This window comes from Podarcis erhardii, assembly GCF_964252035.2.
Source record: "Podarcis erhardii genome assembly, chromosome: 7".
In the NCBI taxonomy this organism is placed as follows: Eukaryota; Metazoa; Chordata; class Lepidosauria; order Squamata; family Lacertidae; genus Podarcis; species Podarcis erhardii.
The window spans coordinates 66,720,539-66,747,440 of NC_138511.1; the positions used below are offsets into that span (position 1 = coordinate 66,720,539).

General features: G+C 45.6%; 1 protein-coding gene across 1 annotated transcript in view; it reads right to left on the reverse strand.

The window, feature by feature from the left end:
- Positions 1-461: 461 nt before the first annotated feature.
- LIN28A (lin-28 homolog A) overlaps positions 462-26,902 on the reverse strand; it is a 47,999-nt gene continuing 21,558 nt past the window's right edge. The window contains exons 3-4 of the mRNA XM_081869760.1: positions 3,880-4,064; positions 462-1,021 (exon numbers count right to left, since the gene is read on the reverse strand). Of these exons, the coding sequence (XP_081725886.1) occupies positions 805-1,021; positions 3,880-4,064 (402 nt within the window). The 3' untranslated portion in view covers positions 462-804. The remainder of the gene's footprint in view (positions 1,022-3,879; positions 4,065-26,902) is intronic.

Genomic DNA, 26,902 nt, shown 5'->3' on the forward strand with positions numbered 1-26,902 from the left:
GGCAGTAAGAAACTTTGGGGGTGACCCACACCTGGGCAGAAAACAGAGGCCACAATATTGTATCTGTCTGTGGTCCCCAAAGGTAGGAAATTTAGATGTATTATTTAGAACAGGGTCCTGAATACACCCTTAATTCAACAGTGGGGAACCTGCAACCCTTCAGATGTTACTAGAACCCAGCTCCCACCAACCCCAGCTAGCATGGCCAGCGGTCAGGGATGATGGGATCTGTGGTCCATTTACATCCCAAGGGTCACAGGATCCCTACCTGTGCCCTAAAGATCTGATTTAAGTAGAATGTAACAACTGCTTTTTCTGCCTGGCCCACTCCCCACAACATGCAACCACATGAGAACTGGAGGCAGCTATTTATTCCTGACAACTTTAACCTGTGCAAAAATCAAAAATCAAACCACCCCTGAACCAGATTTCTCAGCTGCTTTTTTTTTTTTAAAAAAAAAAACCCCTCAAAATATTATTTGGATTGCTGGAGAAAGCAAAAATGAGAAAGGAGCAGCTGCTTCCCCATTTCCCAGAACTGAACAATTGGGGGCAGGATTTGCAGAACTCCTCCCCATGCTGAAACAAGGGGAGAAGACTGTGTCAACATTCAGGCTCTCTGAGCTTTCACTTTGCTAAAGTCTTACACGTTTTCAGAGCTGCTGTTCTCTTGCTAGGTGCCTGCCTTCCCTAAGCCTGGAGGCAGAGGCTACTCACTGTTCCCCCCACCCACCCACTCTTTTTTTGCCAACTCGATGCCCTGAAGCCTGTTGATCCGGTATATTCCCTACTGATTTCCCAACATCATTCCCTGGTTTCAGGAACAAGGGGTGAGCTGTGCATGTCCTCCTCCTCCTCCCGGAGGTAGGCAGGCTTTCCCTGAGAACTGGGCGACTGCTGCGTTTTGACGGGGCAGTTGGCCACCATGTGAGCAATGCTTTGGCAAAAGTGGCATTTCTTTGGTTGTGGCGGGAGCTTGCATTCTTTGGCGTGGTGATCCAGGCCGCCACAGTTGTAGCATCTGGGAAAGAGAAAAGAGACGGGGAGATGAGGCACGGGAGAGGTGCAATTTGTGAAAGATCAAAAGAAGCCTTCGGCCTTCTCTTTTCAAAAAGAAAGACATCACCTTTAAGCCACAAAACCTAACATTAATTTACTTACAAGTTCTAAGTGCTCTGGGTCCAGGATACTCAAGAGTAAAACAACCACAATGTAAAAGAATTAATAATTTCAAATCCTTTAATAAACCGAACCTGGAAGCAGAATGTGCCACCAGGTGCAGCTACACAAGAATCCTATACAGTTGTACCTTGGTTCCTGAATGGCTTAGTTGTTGAACAAATTGGCTCCCAAATGCCGCAAACCCAGAAGTAAGTGTTCTGGTTTGCGAACGTTTTTTGGAAGCCAAACATCCAACGCGGCTTCTGCTTGAGTTCAGGAAGCTCCTGCAGCCAATCGGAAGCCACACCTTGGTTTTCAAACAGTTTCAGGAGTCGAATGGACTCCCAGAACGAGTTAAGCTTGAGAACCAAGGTACCACTGTAACTGCAGAGTTAGAAGGGACCCTAAGGAAAATCTAGCCCATGGGTAGGCAGACTAAGGCCCGGGGCCTGAATCCAGCCCAATCGCCTTCTAAATCCGGCCCGCAGACGGTCCGGGAATCAGCGTGTTTTTACATGAGTAGAATGTGTCCTTTTATTTAAAACGTGTCTCTGGGTTATTTGTGGGGAATATGAATCCATTCTTTTTTTCTCTCCAAAATATAGTCCGGCCCCCCACAAGGTCTGAGGGACAGTGGACTGGCCCCCTGCTGAAAAAGCTTGCTGACTCCTGAATTCTAGCCCTAAGCTATCCCATACAGGGATAGAACCTGCAACCTTGGCATTATCAGCACCATGCAACCAACTGAGCTATCCAGTACAGTTCTCTCCAATTTAAGCATACAATAATTAAGGGCACACACCGTGTGTATCATGAGTGGAGAGTACACATGAACGCCACTAGGGGGCAACCCTGCTCTGCTATCACACTGTTGACAGCTATTTAAGGTCTCCTGTGGAAGGCAAGATCCATACAGTGATGAATCCAGAGTAGAGTCCCTGAGACAGTTGGATGGTGCCTTGTCCGGTTCCTTCTAGCAACTCCTGCAGCCAAGCTGGTGCCGAACGTATTGCTCTGTTTTCCTTTGGACCTTTTCAGCAAGGCCAAGGGGGGCAGGTCTTGTTGTCTGGGCAGCCCAAGACCTCCAGACACACTGCCCAGGCTTGTGCCCGGGGAGGTCACTTGGATGCTGCTAATGCAGCACTTTGACTTCACCCCCGGAGGCACACTCCATTGTCTCTTGAGAAACACGGATGCCAACAATGTTCATCTGTAAACACAGGAGGGCATTCCTCATGAGGAGGCGTACAATTCACTGACAAAGAACATGCTTTTCATGTATGCATCCAGCCAAGCATATTTCCCTGCCACCGGCATTTAAAAGAATCCTGGGTTGCAAGATCTTAAGCTGCTGACATTCAAAAGCAGTCAATTCTGCACAAAGCAGACAAATGGCTGAACTCAGCCTTCCGCAACCTTCAGGTGTTTTGGAGAACGACTCCAATCAGCCCCAGTCAGCACAGCCCACGGTCAGGGATGATAGGAGTTGTAGTCCGAAACACAGACCCATATTATGGTGTCTCTTTTCTTTTTTCTGATCTCAAAGGGGAGGGGGTCTTAGGGGCAAAGGGGAGGGGGTCTTAGGGGAAAAGAGACCGATCACAGCTCCATCCTGCAAACACACGTTCGCAGAACAGGAGCACCAGCCCGTGCTATTCAGCCCCTGGGTGCTTCTGACCTCTGACCTTTCACTTTTGAGTTTTTTGCCCTTTCCTGGGAAATTTGCATCTGCCATTCATTTAAAGGGCTGAGGGAAGCCCCTAGCACAATGTAAAGGCTGCTGCCCAATCCCTGTCCACTTTTGAGTTGCTTGGGCTCCGGCCTTAAAGTAACAAACTCTTGATGCCTGCTACTGTACTGTGGGGAATGGCCCTTTAATTGTAGTGAGGGCAGGCAGGCAGGTTGGACAGCAGCTGAAGGTTCTGGAAGCCACACTGCCTCTTTGCCACTCTCCCTATTGGGCCTCTGGGCACTGATTATTAGCAGCATTGCCACTTTTGAATGGGAGCAAAGCTTGGCTCCCACCTGCAGTGGACAACCACCAACTAAATTTGCCCCAAATGCAATGCCACAACCTATAGATCTATTAAATAGATTCCATAGATCTATAGCCCAGGACACTGAATTTGGGGGTGGGGAGTGGGGAGTGAAAAACCCAGCATGCTCACAAAGTCTGTCCTGGGGTCTCAACCTGCTTTGGGAAGGGGCCTCAGGTTTGACCAAGGACAATCCTGAGACCCACCCTCCCCAAAATGTGTTTGGGGGAGGAAGCAAAATAGATGCCTTTTTGCCTCACAGTAGTTGCTGATATGGAAACCAGGCCTCTGTAGGACTGGGAAGATTAGGCCTTGCTGGGGAGAAACCCTAAACAACCTGGCTTGGGATTTCGCTTTCTCTTCTCATGCCCACTGCTTGAAGAATGGAAGGGAACTGTATTTCTCTGGAGAAGGCATGGATGGAAAGTTCCTCTGATGCAAGAAACTAATGATTGCTGATTTTGAAAGATGAATTGAATATTGGGACTTTTAGAATCGTTAGTAATACTGCACTGGATTTGTTTTTTACTGTGGTCACAACGGCACCTTACATTTAAAGCACTGTTATACCACTGTGTCTTCTCCCAAAGCATCCTGGGAACTAGTTGGTTAAAGGATGCAGAACACCCAAGGTCTCATAAGCACAGCAGCTGCTTGTTTCCTTGCTTGAGCCAGGCCTTACCTATCTCCTTTCGGCCTGCGCTTCTGGAGGTTTTTCCCCTTTGGTCTCCTCTCGCTGCCGATGCAGAACACTCCCCCTGGGCCAGTGACTCGGATGGACTCCAAACCTTTGCAGGACTTCTTGAAGGTGAATTCGACTGCCTCTCCTTCCTTCAGGCTGCGAAAGCCTTCCATGTGGAGCTTGCTCTGGAGGCCAGGGGGGGCGGAAACAGAAAATTATCCTGCCTTTGATTTTGTTCCCTGGGTCTCATAAATTAAGTTTAATGTTTCCATCAATGCATAACCCCATATTTTATCATACCATTCTTTAACAGTAGCTGATCACTGTTTTCCTGCATATACTACTACTGCTACTACTATTATTATTATTGGCTTTGTGTCAGGAAATCAGTTATAGAATTGCTGCGAGACATTCTGGTTTTGCTTGCAACATATTAACTTGGTTACTCTTCTAGAAGTCATTCAGGCCTAACTCAAACTTCTGCTTTATAGCACATTTGCAGAAGAACCCAGGACAATAAGAAATAGAAAGCATGTGCCAGAGAACACACGCACACACGCACAGAGATTTCAACTAATTAAAACTCAATCAGCTACACTGAAAGTCTCCATTGAACCACTGTGCTTGTAACATCTGCAGAGTGCCCCGATCAGGTCTCTAAGGGTCATCCTCTAACGCTTGCTCCGATTCATTTCTCAGCAATAAAAATGGATCGATGGTTGTGTATGTGTGTGTCCCTGGAGTGCTCAGTTTGCCATTGTGACATTACACCGCCTCCTTTTTACCTTTGATAGAGAAACATTTGTTGTTTAAATCCTGAGTTCCACAACAGTTTTATCTAAGGTGACATAACCGTGGAACTTCCTACGTTTTTCACAAGGAGAAGACTTTTCCACTGTTGCTGAAATAAGACTCTGCTAGTAAAAAAAGACACCACCTCAAAGTGAGGTAGTGTAATCTGGGTCCCATCTGCACTGTAAAGCAGCATCATGAAAATTTTAACACTCATAGTCTAGGGTTGCCATATTTCAAACAGTGAAAATCTTGAACGCTTTTTTTTTTTTTTGCCAAAGTTGTTGAGGTTTTTTAGCAAATTCATATGGAAACATTAGTGTGCCCCCCCAAGCATCCTGGGAACTGTCTCCTACAATTCCCAGAGTTCCCTGGGAAGAGGGACTGTTAACCACTCTGAGAACTGTAGCTCTGTGAGGGGAATAGGGGTCTTCTAACTTGCTCCCCATACAAAAGATGTAAAGAATGTTGGTGAGAGATAGCAAGTGAGGTTATGGTTAAAATTAGATTAGCACTGGGGACTTATTAGTTCAAACTCCCTATTGCAATCATAATCAACAACAGCAACACAGCTAAAATACAGTGTGTGGTAAATTGTGGTGTAAAGTGCCATCTCAGGATTAAAAGGAGCCCTATGGTCATTTTCAATCTGTTTTGGGAAAAGTGAAAATTATATATTTCCGCCTATCCTGTGTTAACCATTTCCAAGACTTGTTGAAGTAGTTCCCACTATCATTCCTTAGTCAGACAGGCCATCTGCTGTACACAACAGTTCCTTAGAACAGAAGGGTGTTTTTTTAAAAAAATAATAATGAATGGAGCATGCCCACCATTCAAGAGTTGCTCAGTAACCTAGATCATGTGACTGCACTTAACTTCCCTCTGGCCGAGTTGCAGGGAAAGCCCATATTTAAAAATGGTGCAGAGCCATTGTGTTGATTGGCCATCTCACAGTCAGTGTCGGAAAGCAGAGAGTATTTAATTATCTTCTTCCGTATCCTCTCTGCTACCAACAAGCATTGGCCCCTTGGCCATTATAAATGCACAGAAACTTTGTTTGTTTGCTAATTCAATAAAATGTAAGTGTATTAAAAGTAAAACAAAGTAAGACACAGGCTGATGAAGTTATTCCAAGAATGAAGCTGTGATAAAGAAGTCACATTTAATTTGCAACCCTAAACACTAGACACAGTGGGGCTTACTTTGCACTAAACACACATAGGATGTGCAGTTGTTTTAACACATTTTTTTGCTAACCTGGTGTCTTCCAGATGTTTTGCACTATAACTCCCATCAGACTTAACCCTCATTGCTTTTGTCTGACTGGAAGGTGTGCTTGAACTCTAATAATGCCTCCTGCTTTGCTGGATGGAGGGGAGAGAGGGAGTGCAGAAACACACCTTCCATGCAAAGGTAAAGTTTAAATCCATAGCTCTTCCCTCTTTTGTCTCTGGCCCCACTCACCCCTGGAATGTGGCCCCCAGAAGTTGCCCAGAAGGGAATGCAGCCCCCAGACTGAAAAAGATTCCCCTTCCCTGATTTGCAATCATTGCACCCACAGAAACAACTGGGCAAACCAGCCAAATGGAATGAAAACTGGGGGCACCTTGTTGATAGTTCAAAGAGGTGCATTCAAGTCTCACCTTTGGCATGGCCTCACCACATAGACCTGAGCATGGGTGTCCAGAGGTAGGGGCAAGGGCCCAAGCACCCATCACCCCAGGCAAACCATAACCCACAATTGCCTGCTTTAACTGATTTTTTACAGAGTAAAGTTCTAGTATTTGTGGAACCTGAGATAGGAGGCAAAATATACAGGCACTATTCAAGTCGATTTTATTGCATTAGCCATGTGGCCATAGCATAATATACATAGAAATAACAACATAAAATGGGGGTGGGGAGATAAAAGTGGATGTCGTCCTGGGCGAATACTTTGAAAAAATGGGGATAACAAAAGTAACAAGGGATTTAAAACATCGAGTGACAGAGAATACAAAAACAAGTTCGATTGTGCGGCGTATCGACTACTTCTGTGGTATTAAAGAAGAAGTTGGTGCCGCTTTCCTCTTCATCACACTAAGCAGGAAGTTAGCTGTTATCTCAGGAATCCAACAGTCAGTATCCTGCAGAAGAAGGGACACTATCCAAGGCTGGATTGGGAGATGAAGCTTGTTCACGAGAGGAGTTAGAAACCGAGATCTTTCATCTGTCCAGTTGGGACAGAAGAGCATTACATGTTCCATAGTCTCCAGAGCCGTGTCATTGCAGGTGCATGTTCTATTTGCGATGGGAACTCTGGAGTAACGACCCGACAGAACTGCTGTAGGAAAACAGTTGAGACGGGCACAGGTAAAGGCCCTTCGCTTAGCCTCCGAGGGAATTGTGAGGCAGTATAGAGGGATCCCTTCAGGGGACAGGCACTATTCTTTTCATATATATATTTTTTCTGAGGAACTAGCCTGCTTCTCCACTTTCAGTGTTCTACATTGCCTTCCCCTCCCCCCACCACAAGAAAATTCCTGTGGACACCCTTAGGTTTGGTTATGCCACTTGCCCCATCCCGAGTGGAGCTCAGGCCACCGCACCAGAAACCTGGGCTGTGTACACACCATACAGTGGTACCTCTGGCTTCGTACTTAATTCGTTCCGGAAGTCTGTTCTTAACCTGAAACTGTTCTTAACCTGAAGCACCACTTTAGCTAATGGTGCCTCCTGCTGCTGCCGCGTCGCCAGAGCACGATTTCTGTTCTCATCCTGAAGCAAAGTTCTTAACCTGAAGCACTATTTCTGGGTTAGTGGAGTCTGTAACCTGAAGCGTATGTAACCCGAGGTACCACTGTACATTTAAAGCACACACCACCCTGCAAGAATTCTGGGAACTGTAGTTTTTGAAGAGTGCTGGGAACTGTAGCACTGGGTGGGGCAAAAGGAAAGCTCCCAGGATTCTTTCAGGGTGCTCTAAATGTATGGTGCACAAACTGCCTTAAACACCGGTTTCAACCTAAGTTGAGAATGTGCTTCTCTGTTGACTAAGCAAACAGGTCAGACTCCTGGTACTTTTCAACCAGACCTGGGAAGGAAGAAGCATGCAGCTTTCCCCCATTCAGCACTTTCCCTCTACAACCCCTTCCCCAGCCATTTCCCCCTTGACACAGGAAGCACACACCTGGGAGAGGGTTGTGGTGTCAAGTGGCAACACTCCCTTCCCCAACCCATCCTTTCACCTCTCTCCTTTGCAGCTGTTTGACAGCAGCCAGAGCCCCATATCTGCCTCTGAGCCCTCTAGCCCGGCCCCTTACACCCTTTGCATTATTACCTGCTCTGTCCTTGCAAAAACAGGGCCAACCAAAGTCACACACTTTTTTTTGCTGGTCTTTCATCAGATAGCTTGCCTTAGCACTCCCAGTAATCAGTCTATTTAGACTGATAGAACAAAACCTTTACCCCTTATCGGCGTTCAATTCTAATCACAAATGGGGCATATCTTTGACATTTTGAGGCAACGCAAGCATGTAATCCTTGCTGCAGATTGGCATATCAATCTATTGTTGGCATGGATTGAAAGTGCTGGGGCTTCTACAAGCCCTCCTTTGATGTCAATGTATGAGGTTCGATCAAATGATTTCCAAATCCAATTTCACCACTGGCCACAGATGCTTCACATTGGTGTCTTCTCATGCAGCTGGGAGGGAGGATGCTGAAGACTCTCCCCCATCTCAATAGAGTTGCACCATTCACACATAAGCACGGAGCCATATGGGGCGGAAACACAAGAGAAGCGTCTCCCACCTGGAAATGTGAATCATAGCCATATCCTGAAGGACAGATTAATCCTAGATGCCAGATGTGCCCATTTTGAGAACAGATGGGTCTACTGAATTGTAAACTTTCAAACAGGTACTGCGAATAAATACAACTCCCCACTGACAAGCCTATTTAGCCTTATCTGATACTCTGGGAATGCCTATGACTGGGACCTGCAATAAAACGTCACAGCATGGACTGTACCCCTGGCGGCCACTTTAGTGCTTCTAAAGTCAGTGATGGCCACAAACTTGGATGGCGTTAGGATTAGACAAATTCATGGAGGAGAAGGCCATCAGTGGGAGCCAGTGTGGTGTAGTGGTTAGGAGTGGTGGACTCGTAATCTGGGGAACCGGGTTTGCGTCTCTGCTCCTCCACATGCAGCTGCTGGGTGACCTTGGGCCAGTCACATTTCTCTGAAGTCTCTCAGCCTCACTCACCTCACAGAGTGTCTGTTGTGGGGGAGGAAGGGAAAGGAGATTGTTAGCTGCTTTGAGGCTCCTTAAAGGGAGTGAAAGGCGGGATATCAAGTCCAAACTCTTCTTCTTCATCAATGGCTACTAACCCTGATGGCTAGAACAAAATTTAAAAAATTCCTTCTAGTAGCACCTTAAAGACCAACTAAGGTAGTTCTAGGTATGAGCTTTCGTGTGCATGCACACTTCTTCAGATACCACAGATTTAAGGTGCTACTGGAAGGAATTTTTTTTATTTTGTTTTGACTATGGCAGACCAACACGGCTACCCATCTGTTCCTGATGGCTAGGTTCTGCCTCCAGGGTTGGAAGCTGAATACAGATTGCTGGAAACCGCAGAGAGAGGATCTTGCTTGTGGGTTTCCTATAGGCATCTAGCTGGCCACTATGAGAATGAGATGCTGGGCTAGATGGACCATTGGCCTGATATAGAAGCGCTAATCCTATGTTTCATTCTGGATTCCAGCCACTCCATCCCCCCTCATATTGTTCCCAACATTAGTCAGAATTATGTGGCCACTGGGTATGCCCAGTCCTCAATGGACTGTTCTGAGAACATCCTGCCCTTTTGGGATTTTCCCCAAGCCCACTGATACCTCTGCCATATGTGAGTAGGTGTCAATTGTTTTGGCAGCATGTGCAACTGGTGCTCACAGGTGGAACATCAGAAACAGCGGGAGTGATAGAAGAGTTCACACCAGCATTTCCAGAAATGCTGCCTCCCCCCTCCCCTTATTGAAATGCTGCCCATGAATTACAACATTACAAAGAAAACAGGGCTGCTCTTGTGCAAGGTTTTTAAAAGCTGATTTTCCAACTGCACAAATCTTCCTTAAGACACCCTATGCTAAATCATCATCATCATCCTTCAGGAACAAACAAACCATTTTCATATGGCACCAGAAGGCCAGGAGTGAAGAGGACAAGGGAACCCCCAGTCAGGGGAGCTCCAAAGCCTGGGGGCTGCGGCCAATAAGACCCTGTCCAGAGTACCCACCTGCTTCATCAGAAGGCAAGGGAATAGGGAAATAGACTGTGACCTATGCAAATGGGCAGGCTCATGTGAAAGAAGGAAACCTTTAAGAACTTCTGGTCCCAGGAGTAGTAGAAACGGGCGCTGGCCCTGGGATTTGGAGGGCAACTTTGGTGCAGGGCTCCAACCTGGGAGAGGCAGGACATGCAAACTAAGAATTAGGCTGTATTTTGTCTTGCTGGACACTCTGTGTTGGGCAGTGGGCCTTTTGCTGCATTGGGGTTCTGACAAATGCCCAACTTTGCCACATTCTGGAGCCAGACTTGCTAGAAGCCACCTTCACCTTCTTCTTAAATAGTTCATGCCCCTCAATACAAGGACTTCCAGGGCTGCCAACAGCAAGCGAGCACCATAGCTCAGTGGTAAGCCATTTGCTTTTCGCGCAGAAGGCCCTTGCTGAAATTCCTGGCGTTTCCAGTTATGGCTGGAAAGAGGCTCGTCTGAAGCCCTGAACAGCCACTGCCAGTCATATACAAAGCAGTACAGGGAAGCTTCCTGCATTCCCCATGGTGTGGTCTCATTCTTTTCTCAGAAAAGCAAAGAGCCACATTGGGTAAGTTAATTCAGAGAGGTTCAAAGTAAGGCAGTTTCTTATGTTCCTAAATAACAATCTTGCCCACCTTCCAGGGTGGCACCCTCAGTTCCTGTAATGCGCTACACTAGACAAGGCTGTGGAGCCTCACCTGTTGCCCTGGCTCGGCTGAGCAACACTCTTAGAGCTCCACATAGTAAGGGGATAGGACTAGAGGAGGGCAAGCTGTCTTGTCTGCCATTGCTGACCTTCTCGAGGAAACCAGGATGCCTTTCCAAGGACTCCCGGGAATACAGTTCAGAAAACTATAGCAATAAAACTAAGATACACCCACATATACACACCTCAAACTCAGTGATCTGGTGTTTACAAAGATCCTGAGGATAGGTAAAGGTAAAGGGACCCCTGACCATTAGGTCCAGTCGTGGACGACTCTGGGGTTGCGGCGCTCATCTCGCTTTATTGGCCGAGGGAGCCAGCGTACAGCTTCCGGGTCATGTGGCCAGCATGACTAAGCCGCTTCTGGCGAACCAGAGCAGTGCACGGAAACACCGTTTACCTTCCCACCGGAGCGGTACCTATTTATCTACTTGCACTTTGACGTGCTTTCGAACTGCTAGGTTGGCAGGAGCAGGGACCAAGCAACGGGAGCTCACCCCGTGGCGGGGATTCGAACCCCCGACCTTCTGATCAGCAAGTCCTAGGCTCTGTGGTTTAACCCACAGCGCCACCCGCAACCCGATCTTGAGGATACTGAAACCTTAAAGGCTCGTGTGGGTGGGTGTGCGTGCGCGTGTGGGTGCATGCATGAGCCACATTTTAAAAAGTCCATCTCCCCAGTGGTCAAAGAGATGCACCAATTTGCACCAGGGGACAAGTTAGATCAGTGTCTCCTTGCAAATATGGGCAGCCGACCCTCTGTGTTGGAAGCAGCTGCCTCTCAGGGAGCGCTGAGTGAAATGTGAAATACTGCTGTTTATTTTGAGGAGTGCTTGAGAGATTGGCCAACCAACACCAACAACAAAAAAAAGCAATCTTCTCTTCCCCTGGGGAACAGGAGGGAGAAAATTGCAAGGAAGGCTGTCCGCCCCCCCTCCCTTTGGCCCTGGGTCTTTTGAAGTGACCTGCAAAAGAAGCTGGTGGTCTTCAGAGCACCCCAAGCCCTCCCCCCTCCTTCACAAAACACACACATTGTTCAAATTCCTCTGTTATCAGATAGGTAATCAAACTGAAGCCCATTGAATTAGTCAAATAGCCCCCTTGCATCTGAAAGAAAGAGGCCCAATGCCCCATCTCCACACACCACACACAAAGCAGGAACATTCCCAGGCCTTCTCCAAAAAACTCTTCCACCACCCCTCCCCCCCTTCTTCCCCCCAAAAAGGACTTAAGAAAAAGAGAAACAGGAGCTGTTAGAGGGAGAGAGACAGAGACAAGAGCACAAGTGGGAGAAGGAGAGATTCTGGTCGCAAAGGCGGCAAAAAGAAGGGATTCGGCTTTTAACCACCAGAACTGGGCAAAAGGAACAAAGAGCTGCCCTGGTCCACAGGGATGGCCAAATTCCAGAAGTTCCAGTGTCTTTGGAGGAGGGGAAACTTGGCTGTGTGAAAACCTGAGTCTGTCTCCATCCATGGAATTACCATCTTTAAAGCCGGTGGACGAATGACTGCCTATTTTTGCCATGGTGGCGCAAAATGTGCAAATAATTGGGGTTCTGCAGCTCCCATGGTATAATTGTGGCTGCCTATTGTCATTTTTAAAGCCTGGTTTTGCTTCTTAAATGCAACAAGGTCTGTAATGGAGGTCTGGAGATGGAAGCAGGCTTCCACCAACAGCTGGATGATGGTCAAATCTGGATGTGCTATGCACACATGCTGGTGCACAGTGGTGCAGCATCTGTTTGCATGCAAACAGTCCCGGGTTCAACCCCCAAAATCTTCAGGAAGGGATGCAAAAAAAGACTCCTTTCTGAAATCCTGGAGAGCCACTGTCAGTCAGTGTAGATAACACTGAGTATGGTGGACCAAGGAACTGATTCAGTATAAGGCAGCTTCCTATGTTCCTATATATTTCTAGGCTGCAGTCAACAGGCCGAAGGTATCATCATGACACAGACAGGGGTGGATTCTCCACCCAGGGCCCCTGGATATTACACGCAAGTAAAATACTGGAACAAGGCCAGAGTTAGAAAAATATCCCCGGTACCTAATGATCACTACTCTTCCTAACCTAACAGTGGCATTTTCTGTTTGCTGAGAAAAAGGAAGCAGTTAACGCTCTGCTTTCTATTTCTGCAATGCAACCTGCCCTTATCTTTTGCATTTTGAGACCTCTATATGACATTTTTTTCTGAAACACAATTTTTTTTAGAGGCAAGACTGAATGAATATGGGCACATAGATAAGGATGCACTCTGCCCACAAAAGCTTCTAAGAATATAAGAAGTGCCCTTCTAGATCAGGCCAAAGGCCCTTTCAAGTCCAGAATCACTTTCTCACAGTAGCCAACCAGGTGCTCAGAAGCAGTGTTCAAAACTAGCCAGGCGCCAGGCACGTTTTGCTGCTGGCGTAGGTTCAGTTGCAACTACGTGGAGCTCTCTAGGCGCCAGGTTGGCGACCCCAGTTTAAAAACCTCTGCCTTCGTCCATTTTTCTACTGTGTGTGTTTCTCCTTCTTGCATAACCGGGACAAGTGAATTGTTCTAAGAGCAAGCTACCGTCAAGCAACGTAGTTGAGATCACAGAATTGTAGTGTTGGAAAGGGCCCTCCAAGGGCCATCTAGTCCAAACCCCTGACAAATGGACCTTATTCCGTTGTGGCAACCATCTGTTTAAGGTCCTATCTGGCACCTAGCTTATATAGCTGTGTTTCTAACACTGCTCAGAAGCAGGCCCTGAGTGGCAGCAGCACCTCTTTCCACTTGTGACTCTATGTGCTGTGTGAATAATCTTCCAACATTCAACTGCATTGCATGGCCCCGGGTTCCAGCATGACAGGAGGGGGAGAAAAGTTATTTCTTTCTCCACGCAAGGCATATCTTATACATTTCTATCATGTTTCCCATTGACTCGCTTCACCCCCCCCAAAAAAACACCAAAATAAATACCACTTATTGCTTGGTATGGATAAGCAATCCCTAATAATTCTCATAAAATATCAGCAATCCATAAACACCAATAGGAGGTTATTCTGATGCTCCTCCTCCCTCCGTTCCAGAGCAGGGAAAGAAACTGCAGGTCTCCAGTTTCTTCCTTTTTCTGCTGGAAACCCCTTTATTCCTCCCAAAGTTTACCCCTCAACAAACACCATTCAATTCCTTTTCTTCTGACATTGTGCTGGGCAAGTTGTCTTGCTGACCATCCAGCTCTCTTGTACCTTGATTGGACATTCTGTACTTCAAACAGCCTGTCCATGTCAGTCACTGATCTGTACAGGATTTTTACACAAGACTGGAGAAGCCACTCCAAACGAAACCATTTGGCTGTCAATGCAACATTACCCTTCTTGCTTGAAAACTGGATCTTTTTCTCTAACTTAATTTTTCAGTATTATATTTCTTTTTTTATATATGCTTTTTATTAGTTTTCTTACTTAACAAACACACACAAGAAATTGACAAAAATGATAAAATAATAACAAAACAAAAATACATACATCCATAAATCCATACGTTCTTACAAAGGGACTTAAGCCACCATATGCTTAATTCTCAATTCCTTATCTTCCTCAATAGACTTCTGTCTTCCTCAAAGCGGGTCTGTCTTATCTGTTTAATAAACTGCTTCTTTAATCATTTCGCTATTTCTTCTGTTATCTGAATACTATACTTATAATCCATATTGTGGTTTGTGAAAATTAATCAAAGCATGCCTAGGTTTTAACTTAAGGGCACTATGTTTTAAAAAATATTCTTTATAAATTTCCCACTCCTTTTTAGTTTGGCTGCCTCCTAATTGTCTCCGTCATTTTTGCCAGTTCAGATATTCAAATAATTTATCCTGTCATTCCTTTTTTGTTGATACTAATTCTCCTTTCCAATTTCTGGCAATTAATGTTCTTGCTGCTATTGTAGCATATAAGAATGTTCTCTTTTTTCCCCCCATTTGGAATATCGGAATCTAAAATGCCTAAGAGGAAGGCTTCTGGTTTCTTTATGAAAGTTTGCTTAAACGTTTTTTCCAATTCCTCATATATAATATCCCAAAAATTGTTAATTTTTTGGCAACCCCACCACATATGAAACAGTGTCCCTTCTCTCTGTTTATACCTCCAGCACGTATTAGATCTCATTTTATACATTTTGAATAGTTTGCTGAGAGTAATATACCACCTGTAAATCAGGTTTTCAGTATTATATTTCTATCCCACCTTTTTTCCCCTCCAAGAAACACAAGGTGGCTTACATGATCCTCTTCCTCCTCCTCTCCATTTTATCCTCACAACAACCCTGGAAGGTAGGCTAGGCTAAGAATTAGGGACTGGCACAAAGTTACCCACAGAGCTTCATGGTCAAGCAGGGACTAGAACCTGGATTTCCCAAGTCTCAGTCTAACACTCTAACCACTACACAACACTGGCTGCCCCCCCCCCCCCCCCGCATTCCATTTATTGCCTTTTCTCTCTCCCTTCCTCCAAAAAGCCATGGGCAACTTACTGTCTCCTCGGCTTTATTGTTTTTATTTATTGTCGGCCCCTTACCCTAAGGTCTCAGGGTGGGTCACAACAATTTGAAACACAACGTTAAAAACCGTTTAAAAACTTATGACGGCAAAAAATACAGCCACGGAAAATAACATCTGACAAAAATAACAATAGCATCTAATAAAAAGTAACAAAAGTTTATACAAATGCTTATATTACACTCAGATTTCCGATTTTTCTGCATCATATGCACTTTCATATTTGCTTAAATTTGCAGCTCTGAGCTGAGAATGTGACTCGCATCTTGGTGCTCACAACAATCTTGTAGTGTAGGCAGGGCTGAGTGAACAAGTGACAGGCCGATAGTCATGGCTGGGAGAGGATTTGAATCCAGATGGTCTCCCATCCAGCCATATTCAAAAAGCACAAGTTCTTCAGCCTTGAGCCCCCAGATGTTATTGGACTACAACTCCTGTCCTTAACTGGACTCTGTTGAAATGAGAGGCAGTGGCGTAGCGTGGGGGGTGCAGGGGGGGGGCCGGCCGCACCGGGCGCAACATCTGGGGGTTAGGGTTAGGGGGCGCAAATCCACGGGTTAAGGGGTGCAAATTACTTGCCTTGCCCCGGGTGCTGACAACCCACGCTACGCCACTGATGAGAGATATTTTCTTAATCTTGTTTAAGGGTACAGTTTTTCCTCAGTTCCCAGCACAGCCTCTTTTGGGGAGATCAAGTGTGGAAAGAAAGAAAGAAAGAAAGAAAGAAAGAAAGAAAGAAAGAAAGAAAGAGTGCCATATTTGATGGCTATCCCTGCATTTGTACATAGGAACTATGCATATATATTTTTTGTGTTTCCAGCAGCATTAAACCCTGGATGTTGTTTCTACCTAATGTGTTTAGGAGCGGGGTGTCAGTCTCTTTGTTTGTTCTGGTCGGTTTCAGACTCTGCCCCTTTGACAGGCCAATAGAAAAAGAACAGCCCTTCAGCTAAACCCATCACCAGTATCAACAGAAATATCCTATGGCGGCCTTCATTAATATGACCTCTGAAATGTTTAGGACTACAGTTCCCTTCAGCCCCAGCGGAAGGGAGTTGCAGTTCAAAACATTCGGAGGGCACCAGGTTGGGTAAAGCTGACCGGTGTTTAAGAACCTATTTGTTTCCAGATCAAAATATGTATAGTGCTGAAAGGAAACCAAGAACTGGCACTGCTTTATAGCCCCAAGCTGTGTGCTTTCAACAAGTACCTCCTGCAGTTGCCATCTCATCAGGAGGCCCATTCCATACAGTGTAGGAATCCAGGCCTTTAATGTAACAGCACCTACTCTTTGGAATTCCTCCCTCTTACATATCAGAGGGCAGAGCCTCTTGGGGAACTTTCCTTTTTCAACAAGTCTTTCAAATTGAGATACACTTTTTTATCCCAGTTTGCATCTATATTAGATTTGCAAACATTTTCATAAGTGAAAATTGTTGTATCAATGTTTTCAGATGTGTTTATTGTTAAATTGAAAGGTTTTCTAGGAAGAGATCCATAAATACAGTTAAATAAATAAATGCATGATTTGAATCTGGGCACAGTGCAGTGAACCCGGAAAGCTCATATTTCATTTCTTCTTCTTCTTTTTATATATATAAAAAAGATAACACCCAAGCTTCTAGTCCTTAAGGCTGCAATGGCAGGCTCGAAATGGTGAAACCAAACATTGGAGCAGGGAGCTGGGCAGGATTACTAGTGAGAGGATAGAGAGATTTGCAGAGCACTGAAGAACCAGAATAAATTATGCTCAATACTATATTACTATTGCACACTTATTTCTGACTTAGCCCCACTGAACATGGTGGGATTTAGTTCTGTGTAAACACATGAGCCTCTTTCACAATCACTTTATCCTCCTCCCATCAACCCTGTGAGATAGGTTGGGCCAATCACTATCCTTCAGCCTAAGGCTTCATGTCTGATTGGGGGTTTCCATCCGTAGTCCTAGTCCAACATTCTAACCAAAACACCACATTGGATATGGTGCTTAATTTGCGTCATCCACACAGGTGACAAAATTCTGCTTTCCTCAAATAAGTTGGATTGTCCGAGACTACCCAAGGCGCAGGTGAAACTTGAATCCAGGTGTCTCTGCACTGGATCTCTCCAAAGGACTAAGGCAACCTAAGGCCTGTGGGCCAGATGCGGCCCAATCGCCTTCTCAATCCGGCCCACAGATGGTCCGGGAATCGCATGTTTTTACATGAGTAGAATGTGTCTTTTTATTTAAAATGCATCTCTGGTTTATTTGAGGGACAGTGGACCGGCCCACGGCTGAAAAAGGTTGCTGACCTCTGGACTAAGGATACAAGACCAATTCTACAGTAGGCAAGAGCAGTCTTGCAAATATGTCTACAGAAGCTACTACTCTATGAAAACAAAAAAAAAACCCTTTAAAATTGATTAACCCACCTGTGCATATATAGTTAATGTTAGCCACATGTGGCAGCCTGAAATAGAACCCCCATACCCCGAAAGGTCCCTGGGTGAATGATGAAGGAGAGTCTTACTCAGTGCAGGTAATGATATCCAAACCTACTTTAGATCAGCTTTCTATTTGAGCACCAGTGTGGTAGCTATAGGCAAGAAATCAGATACTGAAGATGAATGTGGGGGTGACCAAATTGAAATACGAGTTGGGACTCCTACATTGCTGGGGGTTGGACTTGATGACCCCTGGGGTCCCTTCTAATTCTATGGAGGCAGGACTAAGCAAAGGATTCCATTCCTCCTCTGCACCCAGCATAGAAATGCAGTAGCATGCTGCTCCAGGAGAGATAGGGCTCTCTTTCTCTCTCCTTCCCTCTCCTGCAAGTCTCTAGCAGGCTAATAAAAATGTTTTGCAGGTTAGTAACTCTTACGGGCTTCCTTGTGATGTAAGACACAGCACGGACATCTGATCGGCATGGACCAAAACTTTGAATGGAAAACCTTCCTCCACCCTGGCAGTGCTCCATCAGAACATATGATCTGCTTTTCAAATTCTTGACTGACAATCTCTGTAACTAAACACCCCTATTTAACCTGGACATTGAGCAAGAAAGGAGGAGGTGCTACAATGAGCCACACTGCTTCAGAAAGCAGGTGGGAGATAATATTTTGATTGCTCTACTGCCTTAAAATCAACAAGAGATAGCAATAGAAGCGTGCACACAAAACAGGAGTGGCTTTCTTAAAATGATCAGTTTCTAAGTGAAAGGTTTTGAATTCCACCAATCAACAGAATGATTATTACATTGAGATCCCATTGTTCCTCAAAGGAGCTCAAAAAGCAGGATTCCTTGTTCTCCTCATCTCTCCTGCACCATAATCCTCTCAACAACCTTGGGAGGTAGGTTAGGCTGAGAGACTACCCAGTGGGCTTCATTTATTAATGTGGATTTAAAACAGTTCCAGCACACAAAACAGATGCTTTTTTCAATCTTGGGTCCCCAAAATTGGAGACAAATCTGAACTCCTTTAAACCTAAAACACAAATACATCTATCCTCCTTCCTAAAGGCAAAGGCCAGTCCTCCTCCTCCTGCCCCCATCCACAGATTGGGCGAGAAATAATATGACCTCTTTTCTTAGATTTGTGGGGCAATCCAAACCAATGACAAAACCAATACAGAAGAAGAGCTGTCATTGTTCTCCAGACAGAAGTCTCCTCAAGGAAGCCCATGGCATGACAGCAGAAGATGACTGGGGTTTACACTCTCGCCTTGTAAACATAGGAAGCAGCCTTAAACTGAATGGGCTTCATTGGTGCATCAAGCTCAGTATAGAATACACAGTATCTACCACGGAGCTGAAGTCCTTCATGACTGTACACAGCCTACCATCTCAAAGACTTCTCAAGCATGGGAATTAGCCACAGCCCTGTTGTTGTCCAAGCTTGATGAGAGGAGATTTGTCAAGAGGACAGACCTCCTTGTGGTACTCAGGGCCACAGCACAGCTTCCAGCAACAGGAGAGACTGCAGTGGTGCTGGATGCTGCCATCAGGGCTCCACTGTTCTCCTCAGGAAACTCCCAAACATTCCTAGTGCAAATCACAGTTTTCCTGCCATATCTCTTACAGCACCTAGCATGCGTGGACAAGATGAAGATCATGTGGGATGCCGAGTTCCCAATAGCCTACAGGCAGCAGTCAGAGTGAAAAGGAGCAAAGGTTCGAGGATGCTTCTGTGTTGGAGCATAAGAAGCTCCCTGCTCATGAGTCATACCACTGGGCCCATCTAACTCAGTAAATCCTACACAAGCTGGCATTGACTCTCCAGGATTTCAGACCTACAGTCTTTTCCCAGCGCTGCCTGGAGAGGCCAGGGATGGAACCCGGCACTTTCTGCATTCAAAGCAGATGCTCCACCAAAATTACAATATATCGCCTCTGTTTACCAGAACAGAATATAAAGGGTCTGCAACGTATTGTTAGTGGGTAGGACAACCACCTGTCAATCACACATTGTCATTATGGTTTCACTTGATTGCTCCACTATCTCTGTTGGACTAAAAAAAAAAAATACAGGTGGGTAATTTTAGGTCACATCCACACCATGTGCTTAAAGCACATCCCTCTCCCGCCCAGAGAATTCTGGAAACTGTACCTTATCCCTCTCAGAGATGCAATTCCCAGCACCCCAACAAACTAAAGTTTTAAGATTCTTTGGGGAATCTTTTAAATGTATGGTGTGAAGTCATACTGTGGACTTCATTGTGTTAGAGCAGGAGTTGCTTTAGATGGCAGTCTGTGTGTGTTACATCACTTATTTAAAAACAGGGTAAGCCAGCCCGGCTGCAGTTGTGGGGCCTGAACTCTGCCCCAAAGTCCTGCCCTGGTGGCAGCACTGCCCTCCCCTTTTTTACGGTGCAACTTTTTAACCCTTGCCTGGCAAGCTATGTCTGCAAAAATCACATCTCCTATGTAAGAAGTCATTTTCTGATTTCCATCTACTCACTCTCAAGAGAGATGGTAAGTAATGGGTTAAAAATGGACCCCATATAGCAGCTTGGAATTATAGGTGCCTCTGGGATCTGAAAAGGAGCTGCTGCCTTGGAATGGTCAGCTAATATCAAATGAGCAAGATAGACTTTGTCCGGGAACAATCTATAATCACTGCCCCCCCCCACACCAGGTGTGACTAATGGCTGCATACCTTTGATCAGACCATTTAGGGAAGGAAATGACATGGGTTTTACCATCATAGAAGACTTTCCTGATTAAGCTCAGGCTCCTTGCTTGTTTTACAAGCCTGATGGGCTACTCACCCGAAAGGGGCATGTTATATATCCTTTGGCAGTTGTCTCCAAAACCACTTTACTATCACTTATTCCCAAAGGAAGCGGTATGTGTTGGGAATGCACACCCAAAAGCTTTCTGCAGCCAACAGAGCATGCAACATGGCGGAGCCAAATCCATCACTTTTGCTTTCAAACACCAGCAGTGTTTTGTACCATATAAAAAGGTAAAGGGACCCCTGACCGTTAGGTCCAGTAGTGGATGACTCTGGGGTTGCGGCACTCATCTCGCTTTACTGGCCGAGGGAGCCAGCGTACAGCTTCCGGGTCATGTGGCCAGCATGGCTAAGCCGCTTCTGGTGAACCAGAGCAGTGCACGGAAACACTGTTTACCTTCTCGCCGGAGCGGTACCTATTTATCTACTTGCACTTTTGACGTGCTTTTGAACTACTAGGTTGGCAGGAGTTGGGACCTAGCAACGGGAGCTCACCCCATCACGGGGATTTCAACCACCGACCTTCAGATCGGAAAGCCCTAGGCTCTGTGGTTTAGACCACAGTGCCACCCGCGTCCCTTTGTACCATATACAGAATATAAAAACAAGGAGTTCATTTTTGAAAGGAGAGCTTCTGGGGATCAAGGTTCCCTTACAATGAGCTTGAAGCCCTGAGCCCAAAACCCAGATGAAAGAAGGGTGAGGTGGAAATTCTCACTCAGTGGTCAAAGAAAAGCACTCTGTACATTCCCAGAGGCATTATCTGCTTTGCATTTTGTAGAATTATAGAATTGTACAGTTGAATGGGACCCCGTGGGTCATCTAGTCCAACCCCCACAATGAAGGAATTTTTCGCGCAAGGTGGGACTCGAAGCCACAACCCTGGAATTAAGAATTTCATGCTCTACTGACTGAGCTGTCCCAGCTGCTATGTTCCAGAGATTAGCCTGTGTAGTGAAAATAGACTCCACACACACTGTATCGCTGTATCTTTGCAAACATCTTTCAATACAAGAGAGTGCATTTATTTTCAGAAATTTACTTCTTGCCACTACTTGAGGTTGCAAGTTCCTCTTTTTTGTCCACTTTTGAGGACTGCACTCCCTTCTTTTGTCTATGCTGCAAGTCAAATGGATGCAACACTAAACCCTAGTTTGGCACTGCAAAGCTTGAGCCCATAAGAAGCCTTGGGTTTCTCCTTTCCCTCCGCTATATTGTCATTCCTTCCTCCCCTTCCCAATTTCTAGCAAACCATATGTTGCCAAACTGATAATCTATTGTTTTGTGTTTGCTTAGGAAAACAAGGATTGCAGGCCGGAATCAAATATTTGTTTACAGTGCAAAGTGACAAACCATGGTTTGCTAGAAAGGGGTTACATCAGGTCATGGACCCCATTAAGAGAAAAAGCTTTGTGGGGAGAAGTAGAATGGGCCACCCCACTATAGCCATACATTTCTCAGCCAACCCTTATAGACACTGGCCAAATTCTGCCCACAGTGGTCATGTTCAGTTTGGCCCTTGCTTCCAGAAGTTCTTCTTTATATATTTTACATTATTGTGAGTCCTACTGAGGAGAAAGAGCACTTATACAGCACCCAACTATGGTCAGAACTTAAGTCTGGTACAGTCTTCCTCAAATCAGGTGTACTCCAGAGGTTTTGGACTGCAACTCCCAACAGCTGCAGCCAGCATGGCCATAGATCAGGGATGATGGGAGTTGTAGTCTAAAAATACCTAGAAGGCAGGTAGTTGAAGAAGGCTTAAACCAGCCTAAACCAGCTGTGTTTTGTAATCCCACTATTAAGCTCGTCACAAGGGGGCTGGACTAGATGACTATAGGGGTCCCTTCCAACTTGACAATTATATGATTCTTTGATTCTGCAAGCATAATGAACAATCTTCCTTGGTTAGGAAGGTATGCTGGACAAGGCAGAGAAAAGGCAGCTTGACTAGCATGATGATGCATTATCTTTTAAGATGGTTCAGTCAGTAGTTGTAGAGCATGAGACTCTCATTCTCAAAGTCATGGGTTCCCACATTGGGCAAAAAGATTCCTGCATTGCAGGGGGTTGGACTAGATGACCCCTGTGGTCCCTTCCAATGCTACAATTCTGCTTTTTGGAACACATACTGAGCCAAACTATCAGTAGCCCCTGTTATCAGTCCAGCTAGCCTACTCCAGCTAGCAGGCAGGTTGGTGGGACTGTGGTCCACCTGCCCAGTGGACCAGCCTGCACTGATCCCTCCTAACATGAAAGTGGATCAGTCTGGTTCTCTTTTCATCCATCTGTATAGGTATGGACAAATATTCACTCTCCTGGTCAATTCCAGATCTACAACAGCAGTCTAGAGTAGTGGTGGGAACCCCCCCAGCCCTCAAGATGCTGGTGAGCTATAGCATCCACCATTGCTGGCCACCGTGTGTAGAGTGGAGAGTGTGGTGCAGTGGTTACGCAGGTTGGACTCAAGACTTGGGAGACCAGGGTTCCAATTTTCACTCAACCATATGAAGCCCACTGGGTGACCTCGGGTCAGTTACCAGCTCTCAGCCTGACCTACATCACAGGGTTGTTGTGGAGGAGAACTATGTATGCCATCTCGAGTCCCTTGGAAGAAAGATGTGATATAATATGTGAAATAAATATTCTCAAATAATCTGGAGGGCCAAAGGTTCCCTGCCCTTAACATCTCTGGATGATTTGCCGCAGATTTGCCATCCACTGTTTTTTTTAATAATAGCAACAAGAAGACAACACCACCCTGAATTATACTGCTGAAATTAAGGAAGCATGTGGAAGGCAGGATTTGATTTTGGTGGGGTGAGCTATGTTTAGGCTTGTAACTCAGAAACTAGTTCCTGGGTTCAGAGGAGTCCCCCGCCCCCAGGTGTATGTCTCCCACACCAGGTTCCTTGGTGGACAAAGTAGATCCTGCAAGCCTGATGCCTGCCCACCCCCCCTGGGGGGGGTCTAGAGGCTCTGAGCAAATCCATCCTCAGATGAACTCTTCCCCAGTAAGAGGGTGGCCTTCTCTCCTGGCAGCCTTTCCCAGGAATTTAGACAACAACTAGCCGTCTCAGGGAGAGGCAGCCCAACAAACAATGGCTCGATTATCTAAGCATTTTCTCCCAGAGCTGCCCTTTCAAGAAAAGGTGCCGCCTCATGCATAGATGGCTCCGTTTGCCCTTAGGAGACAAGAGTGCTGTCTCTGGAGTGGAATGCCTGAGACCAAAAAGCCCCCCCCCTCCTACTCCATCATCTTGCATCCCAGCACCTCTGGCAGTGTCCAGATTTTTTTACCTACTCGTGCCTCGGTTTACTCTCCTGCAAGTCCTCAATGGAGGGGGCAGTGTGGCATAGTGGTTAAACCAGGGGTAGGCAACCTAAGGCCCAGGGGCCAGATGTGGCCCAATTGCCTTCTCAATCTGGCCCTCAGACGGTACGGGAATCAGTGTGTTTTTACATGAGTAGAATGTGTGCTTTTATTTAAAATGAACCTCTGGGTTATTTATGGGGCATAGGAATTCGTTCATTATTTTTTCCAAAATATAGTCCGGCCAACCACATGCTCTGAGGAACGGTGGATCGGCCCATGGCTGGAAAAGGTTGCTGACCCCTGGGTTAAACAGACCTTCCCAACCTGGTGCCTTCCAGTTGTTGGTAGACGACAATGTTTCTCCCATTATTCGTGACCAGGCTGGAACTGATGGGACTTGGCAGTCCAACAACATCTGGAGGGCACAAGCTTGGGGGGAAGCAGGGTAGGACAGATATATCTGTGTTCAGATCGCCCACTCTGCCATAACATTTCCTGATCCACAACCTGTCAGCAAAACCCACCCCACAGGGTTGTTCTGATGATTACAGGGAGGAAAAATAGTAATCCATGAGCTCCACAGAGGAAGGCAGGATACAAATACAATTAATAATGATCAATGCATATATTTTTTTCCAGCAGAGTGTTTTCCACATGAGCTGTTAGCTGCTCAGTAGCCACAAACCACAGCCATACTGCCTAGTGTGGTGGTTTGGAGAACAGGCTGTGAACAAATCACAGCCCCAACGGGGAATTTGTTGGGTGGTCTCTCAGACAAAAGGTGCTTTTAAAAAACAGCATATACTATACCCATCATGCTTCAAAACTAGTTTTCTTTGGGGGCAAAATTTAAAAATCTTTTGGTAGCATGTTTTGTTTTTTTTCTAATCACCACATCTAGAGCCATTTGTTTCAGGAATGTTCTGTTAGGTGATTCACAATCTCTCAACTCCCCACCCCCACCTGCCTGCAATATGGAGATGGCAGAACCAGTATGCTTTGCAGGGCTATTATAAAGACAGAAGCACCAAAGCATACAAAGCATTTCACTGTGAGAAAGTGCAATGTAAATACAGTGTATCATAAGTGGAGGCCTACAACAAAATGTTGCAGTGTATCCTCTCTTGGATAAATACTTCTGGCTCAGGGTTTCCGCAAACCATTCCTTCGAAGAAGGACATTCTTTCCTCTTTCAATTTGACATTTCCTTCTGTCATTCTATATTCTGTGAATACTGAGTTTGCTCAACCCTCATTGGCATTTCTTTTCTCCCTTAAATGGTTTTTTTTAAAAAAAATCTAACTCCTGCAAAACCTGGCTGATACCTCCCTGCTGTTTCTCACCAGTGGCAGAGGAAGAGAAGTGCGGGGGGGGGGAGGGAGGGAGCGCACCGCAATCCTAATGGGGTGGCATTGCAGCCCCCCCCCCCCAATGCTGGAGCATTAAGGTCCACTGTTTCTCACTATAGCTGGTTGGGCTATAATCCTGGTGGCGCTCACCAACCGAGTTTGCCGTTAAGAGGAATGATTATGAAGCATTCATTCCCACTACAAAACATTAACAGAATAAGCGCGCCGTGCATTACTGAGCAAATGCAATGCATGAACATCAGAAAGAATCTGTCTGGTTTTCACTGGGAACAAGCCTTGCTGAAGCAAACCAAAGGTCTAACTTTCTGTTTATGGCTTTGGTCAGCCAGAAGCCTTTAGGAAGCAGTAGTAGATCATCCCCCTGCTTTCTTAGTTCTCAGCATTCAAATGCACACCTTCTCCCTTTTGAGCCATTCCAAATGTGGAACATGGTGAGCAAACTCCAGGTGCAATATCACAAGAGTTTATCTTTAACTTAACCTCTCAACTGAACTGAATTAGCTCAACAGCAGTTGAAAGAAGGCCACCTTGGCCTTTTTAGCTTCATGGGAGAGATGCAGCTATAATGAAACAGTCAATGCTAATATGGCAATAATATTTAACAGATAAACATTTACTAAATCAACAGAGCATTATTAAAAAAAATCCCCAGGAAAGCTAATTACAACTCCTATCCTGTATGAGGAATTTATTAAACCAGGGACTAAGCTATACAGCTGCAAATAAAATGTTTTAAGTGTGTTTTAAATGCAATATACAATGTGACATTGGATGGAGATGGTGAGCCTAATGGAAAATTCAACGTAATTTTTAAAATGCTATTTAAAAAGCATTTTCAGAACTGTTTTTATATGTGTGTAGATTCCACCCAGAAGTGAGGAAAGCTTTTGGACCTGGTGGGTCAGATCTTTATCTCCTTTCACACACACCCCCCCCGAGCCACCTTTGTCATCTGGGCATGTCCACCCACCTGTCCATCATGTGACATCATGCCTACATCAGGTGACGCATAGGGCGGTCCCGCCAACCTGCCAAAATTAACCTGTGGGAGAGGGGTCTGCTTCACCAGTTCATTCCCCACAGGAAAAGCACTAGCAAAAGCAGCTCCCAGCAAGACTGACCGCTACCACTCCACTCATCATCTGACAGCATCTAGTGAAATCAGATGGTTGAAGGTGGTTGTATTTTGGGGAAAATGAACCTTGGGGCCCAACTGGACCTTCAGGTGGACCAAGATTGGCCCCCGGACCAGTTTTCTCGCCCCTATATAGGTAGGTGCATGCTGGGTTATTGTTACATCATCAATACCCATAATATTTTGCAGAGTACAGGAGGAGTTTACAATCTAAAATACCATGAATTTAACTTAAGTTGGGGAGAAATGTGCCATGTGCCCTGCCACAGGAGAGTTTGCAAGTGCCTGGTATTTGAGCACACATGCCATAGCTATTTGTTTGTTTATTTAAAGTATTTATAGACTGCTTTTTATGGCCTTGCCTTCACAAGGCAGTGTACACAACAAGACATATTAAGACACACTAGAGACACTGGGTTGTAATATAGTTCAGAATTCAAAATCCAACAGCACAAGAATAATGTTATTGAAAGGTAGCCTAGAGCAGATAAATTACATCTTTCTTAAAATGTTGCTTAACTACAATCTCCATCATCCATGACCATTGGTCATGCTAGCTGGGGCTGATGGAAGTTGGAGTTGAACAACATCCAGAGAGGGCCACAGGTTCTCTGGTTTAAACTACAGTTTGTCTGCATATTGGAAAGCGAGACCAGGGTTTGGGTTT